Source organism: Spermophilus citellus (assembly GCF_964194105.1).
Source record: "Spermophilus citellus genome assembly, chromosome: 1".
Classification (NCBI taxonomy): domain Eukaryota; kingdom Metazoa; phylum Chordata; class Mammalia; order Rodentia; family Sciuridae; genus Spermophilus; species Spermophilus citellus.
In genome coordinates this window covers 192,263,277-192,272,523 of record NC_138182.1, presented here as the reverse complement: position 1 = coordinate 192,272,523, position 9,247 = coordinate 192,263,277, and the positions used below count along the sequence as shown (strand labels likewise).

General features: G+C 50.3%; 1 protein-coding gene across 1 annotated transcript; it reads left to right on the top strand.

Annotated features, from left to right (window-relative positions):
- The first annotated feature begins 594 nt into the window (after positions 1–594).
- EGR1 (early growth response 1) lies at positions 595–4,669 on the top strand. Its single transcript, XM_081282119.1, has 2 exons — positions 595–1,464; positions 2,136–4,669. The coding sequence occupies exons 1-2, from the start codon at positions 1,155–1,157 to the stop codon at positions 3,461–3,463; spliced, it is 1,638 nt and encodes a 545-aa protein (XP_081138245.1). The 5' UTR covers positions 595–1,154; the 3' UTR covers positions 3,464–4,669.
- The last annotated feature ends 4,578 nt before the right edge of the window (positions 4,670–9,247 follow it).

Sequence of the window (9,247 nt, the reverse complement as noted above, 5' to 3'; positions counted from 1 at the left end):
TGCTACGCAGTGTCCCAAGAACCATGTGGCCATAATTTCCTAGCCTCAGTTTCCCTAGCGACTTCTGGAAAGTCGCCATGTTATTGGTCGAGGCCCAGGATCAGGGCCCCGCCCATCCTGGGCGGCCTCTGCCCCAGCCGGCTCAGCCGCTCCTCCCCTCAGCTCCGAGTTCTCTCCCACGGTCCCTGAGGTGGGCGGGCGGGCACTGGATGACGGCTGCAGAACCCCGGCCCAACTCGCCCTCGCCTCCGCTCGGTGTCTGGGTTTCCCCAGCCCAGCTCACGCCCGGGGGCCGCCTGAACAGCCGCGCGCCCAGAGCTACCCGCCTAGCGCCTTCTCCTCCTGGGCGTCCCTGGCTCCTGCGCGTTGGGTCTCCAGGCTTGGAAGCTGGGAGGAGGGAGGGAGCGCGGGAGCAACCAGCAGCGACCCGGAAACGCCATATAAGGAGCAGGAAGGATCCCCCGCCGGAACAGCCCTTATTTGGGCAGCGCCTTATTTGGAGTGGCCCGATATGGCCCGGCAGCTTCCGGCTCTGGGAGGAGGGGAAAAAGGAGGAGGGAAGGGGCGGGTGTAACGTCGGGAACTCCGAAGCTCTAGAGTCCGGGAGGCTCCAGCTGCGGCTCGAGAACTAGGTTTCCCCGAAGCCTGGGCCCTGGGGATGAGAAAGCGGTCGCGGGACCCGGGGTGCGGGATGTAGGTGTCCACCGCTCTTGGCTGGGGGCTTCACGTCACTCCGGGTCCTCCCCGCCGGTCCTGCCATATTAGGGCTTCCTGCTTTCCATATATGGCCATGTACGTCACGACGGAGGCGGATCCGTACTGTTCCAGACCCTTCAAATAGAGGCGGATCCGGGGAGTCGCGAGAGATCCCAGCGCGCAGAACTTGGGGAGCCGCCGCCGCCGTCCGCTACCCGCCGCTGCCAGCTTCCGCCGCCGTCGCAGGACCGGCCCCTGCCCCAGCCTCCGCAGCAGCGCCGCGTCCTCACCAGCCCGCGGCGAAGGCGAACCTGGGGATTCCACTTGCGTTCTCCCCAGTGCACCCCACACCCCGCATGTGACCTGGCTAGTCCCCCGCAAGTGTGTCCCCCCGGCGGCTCCATCCCCGGGCTGCGCCCACCCGCCCCAACACCGGCTCTCCAGCCCGCTCGTTCGGGATGGCCGCGGCCAAGGCCGAGATGCAGCTGATGTCTCCGCTGCAGATCTCCGACCCGTTCGGCTCTTTTCCTCACTCGCCCACCATGGACAACTACCCCAAGCTGGAGGAGATGATGCTGCTGAGCAACGGGGCACCCCAATTTCTCGGTGCTGCCGGGGCCCCCGAGGGCAACGGCAGTAGCAACAGCAGCAGCAGGAGCAGCGGGGGCGGTGGAGGTGGAGGGGGCGGCAGCAACAGCAGCAGCAACAGCAGCGCCTTCAACCCTCAGGGGGAGCCAGGCGAGCAGCCCTATGAGCACCTGACCGCAGGTAAGCAGTGGCCTAGCCAACGATGAGCCCCCTTGTCTACTACCATTCTGATGGCCAATCCTTCACCGCAGGAGTGCTCCCGTACCACAGGGATGCAATCGGGGTTTCCCTTCCATTCGTGCATCTCCAGGGGCATGTGTTAGAAGGAAGCCCGGAGACAACCCCCATCCTCGACCCTAGTGGTGCGCAGAAGACTGAGCTTTTGGATGGAGAGCTCTAGAGCTGCGTGGGTGGGTGGAGAGGGGGAGGGCTTGTTTTGATGAGCAGTCCTGGGCCCCCATCCCCCTCCTGAAAGGCTTGCCTTGCCTACTGCCTGTCCCCAAGGAAGGGCCGAGATTTGTGGCCTGGGATGTCCCGGCAGCCCAGGGTAGGGGGCGCGCACTAGCCCTGGCCGTGGGGAATGCTGGCGGGAATCCCTCACCCGCGCAGCCGCTGCTGCGGAGCGCTGGGAGCTGCAGTGGAGGGGGATTCTCCGTATTTGCGTCAGCTGTTGAAACGGGCTCTGCCACTGGAGCAGCTCCAGGAACATTGCAATCTGCTGCTATCAATTATTAACCAGCTCAGGAGTCAATGGTAGCCTGCCGACCTCTTGCCTGGCAGCTCGAGTCCTCCTTGTTCTCCAGTGATTGTTCTCCAGTAACCAGGCCTCTCCCCTTTCTCTCTCCTGCCAGAGTCTTTTCCTGACATCTCCCTGAACAATGAGAAGGTGATGGTAGAGACAAGTTACCCCAGCCAAACCACCCGGCTGCCCCCCATCACCTACACTGGCCGCTTCTCTCTGGAGCCTGCACCCAATAGTGGCAACACCTTGTGGCCTGAGCCCCTCTTCAGTTTAGTTAGTGGCCTGGTGAGCATGACCAACCCACCGGCTTCCTCATCTTCAGCACCATCTCCAGCGGCTTCCTCCTCTTCCTCTGCCTCCCAGAGCCCACCACTCAGCTGCGCAGTGCCATCCAATGACAGCAGTCCCATTTACTCAGCGGCACCCACCTTCCCCACGCCCAACACTGACATTTTCCCTGAGCCACAAAGCCAGGCCTTTCCGGGCTCTGCAGGCACAGCACTTCAGTACCCGCCTCCTGCCTACCCTGCTGCCAAGGGTGGCTTCCAGGTTCCCATGATCCCCGACTACCTGTTTCCACAGCAGCAAGGAGACCTGGGCCTGGGCACCCCAGATCAGAAGCCCTTCCAGGGCCTAGAGAGCCGTACCCAGCAGCCTTCACTTACTCCACTCTCTACTATAAAGGCCTTTGCCACTCAGTCGGGTTCTCAGGACCTAAAGGCCCTCAATACCACCTACCAGTCGCAGCTCATCAAACCAAGCCGCATGCGCAAGTACCCCAACCGACCCAGCAAGACGCCCCCTCATGAACGCCCTTATGCCTGCCCAGTGGAGTCTTGTGATCGCAGGTTCTCCCGTTCCGACGAGCTCACTCGCCACATCCGCATCCACACAGGCCAGAAGCCCTTCCAGTGTCGCATTTGCATGCGCAACTTCAGCCGCAGTGACCATCTTACCACTCACATTCGCACCCACACAGGCGAGAAGCCCTTTGCCTGTGACATCTGTGGGAGAAAGTTTGCCAGGAGTGACGAGCGGAAGAGGCATACCAAGATCCACTTGCGGCAGAAGGACAAGAAAGCAGACAAAAGTGTTGTGGCCTCTTCGGCCACCTCCTCCCTTTCTTCCTACTCATCCCCAGTTGCTACCTCTTACCCATCCCCTGTCACTACCTCTTACCCATCCCCTGCCACCACCTCATACCCATCTCCAGTGCCCACTTCCTACTCCTCTCCTGGCTCCTCAACCTATCCATCCCCTGTGCACAGTGGCTTCCCCTCACCCTCTGTGGCCACCACCTATGCCTCGGTTCCCCCTGCATTCCCCACCCAGGTCAGCAGCTTCCCTTCCTCGGCTGTCACCAACTCCTTCAGCGCCTCCACAGGTCTTTCGGACATGACTGCAACCTTTTCTCCCAGGACAATTGAAATTTGCTGAAAGAAAAATGAAAAAAAAAAAAAAAAGGAAAAGGGAGAAAAAAGAAACACAAGAGACATAAAGGACAGCAGGAGGAGATGGTTGAGAAAGAGGAGGAATCTCCTAGATGGAGGTTCTCAGAGCCAAGTCCTCCCTCTCTACTCAGAGTGGGAGGTCTGTTGGCCAACAATCCTTTCTTCCTGATTCCCCTTCCTCCCTAATTCCTGTTCCCTTTGACTTCAGCTGCCTGAAACAGCCATGTCCAAGTTCTTCACCTCTATCCAAAGAACTTGATTTGCATGGATATTGGATAAATCATTTCAGTATCATCTCCATCATATGCCTGACCCCTTGCTCCCTTCAATGCTAGAAAATTGAGTTGGCAAAATGGGGTTTGGGCCCCATAGAGCCCTGCCCTGTACCCTTGTACAGTGTCTGTGCCATGGATTTTGTTTTTCTTGGGGTACTCTTGATGTGAAGATAATTTGCATACTCTATTGTATTTGGAGTTAGATTCTCACTTGGGGTGGGGGGGGAAGAAAAGCCAAGCAAACCAATGGTGATCCTCTATTTTGTGATGATGCTGTGACAATAAGTTTGGAGCTTTTTTGAAACAGCAGTCCTAGGTATTAATCAGAGCATGTGTCAGAGTGTTGTTCCGTTAACCTTTTTGTAAATATTGCTCGACTGTACTCTCACATGTGGCAAAATATGGTTTGGTTTTTCTTTTCTTTTGAAAATTTTCTTCCGTCCTCTTGGTTTAAAAAGTTTCACGTCTTGGTGCCTTTTGTGTGATGCGCCTTGCTGATGGCTTGACATGTGCAATTGTGAGGGACATGCTCACCTCTAGCCTTAAGGGGGGCAGGGAGTGCTGATTTGGGGGAGGCTTTGGGAGCAAAATAAGAAAGAGGGCTGAGCTGAGCCTTGGTTCTCCAGAATGTAAGAAAACAATCTAAAAATCTGAACTCTCAAAAGTCTATTTTTTTAACTGAAAATGTAAATTTATACATATATTCAGGAGTTGGAATGTTGTAGTTACCTACTGAGTAGGCAGCAATTTTTGTATGTTATGAACATGCAGTTCATTATTTTGTGGTTTATTTTACTTTGTACTTGTGTTTGCTTAAACAAAGTGACTGTTTGGCTTATAAACACATTGAATGCGCTTTATTGCCCATGGGATATGTGGTGTATATCCTTCAGAAAAATTAAAAGGAAAATAAAGTAGATGTGAGTGGGTATATTTCCTGGGCTGAGGGAAGGGCTCCGCATTCTTAGTGAGAGGTTTGAGGTTTTCTCAAGATTCTGAACCATGTCCACTGTGTCCCTGGAGTGAATTTTTCTTTTCTTTTTTGGGGGGGAGTGGTGGTGGTGGTGGATAATACTAGGATTTGAACCCAGGGGTTTTCTATTACTGAGTCATTTCCCCAGGCTTTTTAAGTTTTTATTTTGAGAAACAGGATCTTGCTAAATTGCTGAGGCTGATCTTAAACTTGGTATCCTCCTGGGATTATAGGCACATGAGACTGCACCAGGTCTGAAGTGAATTTTTTTTTATTTGTTTATTTTTATGTGGTGCTGAGGATTGAATCCAGTGCCTCACACATGCTACGTGAGCATTCTGCCACTGAGCTATAGCCCCAGCACTGAAGTAAATTCTTAATGAGGACTGAGTCTGGGTCTCTCTCTCTGTTGTTGAGGACTGAACCCACACCTCATGCAAGCCAAGCAAGATCTCCTCTTGATGCTGGGCTTGTTCTACCTCACTCTGATAGGCTTCCACTTTGATTTATCTTAGTTAAAGAAGGTCACAGCTGGGCATGGGACATATGGCCAGAGGCAGTGCCATTCCTCTGGTATTAAATGTGTGGCCAGTGCCACCTTTCACCTCTACCCAGAGTATGGAAAGTCTGTTCTTGGGAATCCCTGCCATGTGCATTTGAGGTAGATAAGAGGTGGAAACAAGGGATTTGAGAAATAGTAACAAAGCTGGGACTAACTCCTTTCTCCCTTTCTCCATGTCCCCAGCAATTTGAGGGCATCAAAGAAGAGGCAAGGGCCAGTTCTCAAGCCAAGAATCCTTCCAGGAAGAAATTCTTGCCACTTGCCAGCTGGAACTGCCATCCTTGGCAGCTTCCTGGGACATAGGGCAGAGTGGGCAGGAAGCTAGCCTGGTATCTAAAGTTCTCATCCAGGCCAAATTTGTCCTTATTGAGTAGGCAGACAGTGCTAGGTTCTTTGGGCCCCACCCCCCTAAGGGCCCCCTGGAGCAATCCTTGTGGATATGTGAGCATTTGGCTACTCTGTGAGAGAGCTTAACCTGGCCATGACAAGCACAGCAAGAACAGATCCTATTCCAGGAATAGGATCTGTTGGTTGGAGAGACAGAGATTTAAGCCAAAAATTAGAACAAGATGTTATGTTATACAATATGGGCAAGCATGGGTCTTTGAAAGCACAAAAAAAAGGGCACCCAACCCACCCAGGGTCTTAGCACAGGTGGGAAAGTGGAGATGAGAAGCCTGAATAAGATTCAACACAATTGCCTTGGTTGTTGTGGAGGCAGAGAGGACATTGGCTAAATTTTTAATCCAGGTGTATAGATGAAATGGAGTACTGAGCTACCTCCAGCCTTTATATCTGAGTGTTTTGTGGATTGGTCAGATATACCCATTAATCGGGTAGATGGTGCAATAGATTTGATGTCCTGGAATTGCCAAACCTTGGCTCTTCTCCCAACCTCTGAGCCCTGGAACTGGAGTGACAATGAAGTATAGTTATCTAGTATAGTTATCAGGCCCTGAGTGAAATCAAGGTCAACCCATTCCACCCCTTCTCTCCTGAGTTCCCCAGGTTTCAACCCACACCTCTGAGGGCTAGGGGAAGTTCAATAGTCCCTTGGTATTAGCCCAATACTTTCTATTTATTTATTTATTTATTTATTAGTTTTCAGTGGACACAACATCTTTATTTTATTTTTATGTGGTGCTGAGGATCGAACCCAGCGCCCTGAGCATGCCAGGTGAGCGCACTACTGCTTGAGCCACATCCCCAGCCCCTAGCCCAATACTTTCTCTTGCCTTCTAGCCCTCCCCCACCAATACTGTTGGTCTCTCTGTTATTTCCCATTACCCCTAACTCCTCAACCTGGAGCAGGGGGAACCAGGTACTTTCTCTAGACAAGGGCATATCCCTGCAAGCCTTGTTGGTAAAATTGCCAGGTCCAGATGGGACATTTGTCTTGACACACCTCTTCCCAGCCCCACCTACCTGTCCTCACTATTAGCTCAGGAATACAAGTCTGTGCCTGTCACACATTCTTAAGAGTATCTCACTTCAGGCTCCCAAGAAACAAAGCCCAGCAAGAGTAATATGTGAAAAAAGAATCTAAGAGGTTATTCCTTTAAGCCAGAGTCTTATAAACTATAGTGCATCAGGATGAGATTCCCAGGCCCAGTTCCCAGAGCATCCCACTGATACCTTACATCTGGCACGGAGTCCTGATAAAAGGCCCTTCTGACACCAGCTACTTTTTGTTTTTTTGGTACTGGGGATTTAACCCAGGGGCGCTTAACTACTGAGCCACATCCCCAAACCCTTTTGGTTTTGTACTTTGTGACAGGGTCTTGCTTCATTGCTCAGGCTGGCAATTTAGCAATCCTCCTGCCTTAGCCTCCCAAGCTGCTGGAATTACAGATTTGTGCCACCAAGCCCCAGTTGCTAGCTACTGTGTGTGTGTGTGTGTGTGTGTGTTACCAGAAACTGAAACCAGAGCCTCACAAATGCTAGTCAAGTGCTCTACCACTGATACATCCCCAGCACTATTTTATATTATTTTATTTTATTTTGAGGCAAGTTATTGCTAAATTGCCCAGGCCTGCCTCACACTCAGAATCTTCTTCCCTCAGTATCCCAAACAGTACCTCGTGGCAGCCCATTTTTATTAACCCTGTTGCTAGGGTTTTCTTTAGGTTTAGATATCAAACTCAATATCCTTTGCATGATTGAAATAGGGCATGACTCAAAAAATTGCCCCATCAGGCACAGTGGCACATGCCTATATTCTCAGTGATTTGGGAGTTTGAGGCAGGAGGATAGCAAATTTGAGGTCAGTCTCAGCAATTTAGTGAGGTCCTGTTTCAAAATAAAAAATAAAAAGGGCTGGGGATGTAACTCAGTGGTAAAGCACCATGGATTCAATCCCCAGTACGGAAAAAAAAAAAAAATTGTCCCATTTTATAGACCTGTAATATAGTGAATATGTTAACTGATATTAAAAAAAAAATAGTGAAAATGTGGGATTGGGTATGTAGTTCAGTCGTAGAGCACTTAGATGCAGGAAGCCCTAGGCTTGATCCCTAGCACCCAAAAGTATTGTTGAGGTGTTTGGTGTTTTGTTTGTTTGGTACTGGAGATTGCACCAGGGGTGACCTACCACTGAGCAACATCACAGCCCTTTTTATTTTTTGTTTTGAGACAGGGCCTCACTAAGTTGCCCAGGCTGTCCTTGAACTTGATGTCAACCTCCAGAGTCAAATGGATACCAAGTGCCCAGCAAAAGTGTTGATTTTAACTCCTGGGAGGGAAATCTGAAACTAAAGTCACAGGGAATACTGATAAAAATCTTTCATCATCATAAACATTGAGGTTTTGGAAAAGACCTAGAGAATGTTGAACAATTGATTGCTACCTGTGGACATTGTCTAGGACTTCAAGAATGTGGGAAGGATGGAGAGAAGTAGAGTGGAAAGGGGTGGGGAGGGAAGGGGGAAACTTGACCAGCTGAAGACAGGTTTAAAGCTGAATTAAAAGAGCCAGGCCCTAAGAACCCTTGACCCTTCCCTTCCATCTAGTACCTGAGAAGTACTCTTTTAGCTTGAATTTCATGAGTGTTCAATCTCAACCATTTTGAAAGGTTCCAAGCACTTTGGAAGGCATAGTGGTCACACTGTTTGGAGTGTGCTTCATCCTACTTTTCCCAACTCACAGCCCCTAACCCCACCAGAAAGATAGGGAGTCAGGTATGGTACTACAAGTTCAGAGGTATTCCCTGCCAGGTCTCCCTACCTCCATCCTAGCTTCATGGCACACTTAGTGTGGTTTGTGAGAGGAAGACACTGGACCCAGTGAGGTCCCACTTTCCTAGCATGTGTGAGGCATTGGGTTCGATTCTCAGTACCACATATAAATAAATAAAATAAAGGTCCATTGACGACTAAAAAAATATTTAAAGAGGGCTGGGGATGTGGCTCAAGCGATAGCGCGCTCGCCTTGCATGCGTGCGGCCCGGGTTCGATCCTCAGCACCACATACCAACAAAGATGTTGTATCTGCCGAGAACTAAAAAAATAAATAAATATTAAAAATTCTCTCTCTCTCTCTCTCTACTCTCTCTTTAAAAAAAAAATATTTAAAGAAAATAAAAATAAGAATCAGATGTCATGTAAATAAGATTTCCAACATTTTACCCATAAATCTTTGAGTGATAATAAGATTTTTGTACCCAAGTAGCAAATCTAGCTGACTGCTTCAGCAATTTTTCTTACCCAGTCTTCCTTTTCCCATTGCTGGAATCTAGGAGACACTTTTGTGGCTAAGCCTACTTGAGATGATCTCTTGGGCTGAGATTGTAGGTCAGCTCCTCAGTTCCAATAATTTTATGTCATTTACCTTTGGGTAAAATTCTCCAACAAGCCCATTCTCCTCAATACTAAGGATTTTTTAAAATATTACAATTTGGACTGGGGATGTGGCTCAAGCGGTAGCGCGCTCGCCTGGCATGCGTGTGGCCCGGGTTTGATCCTC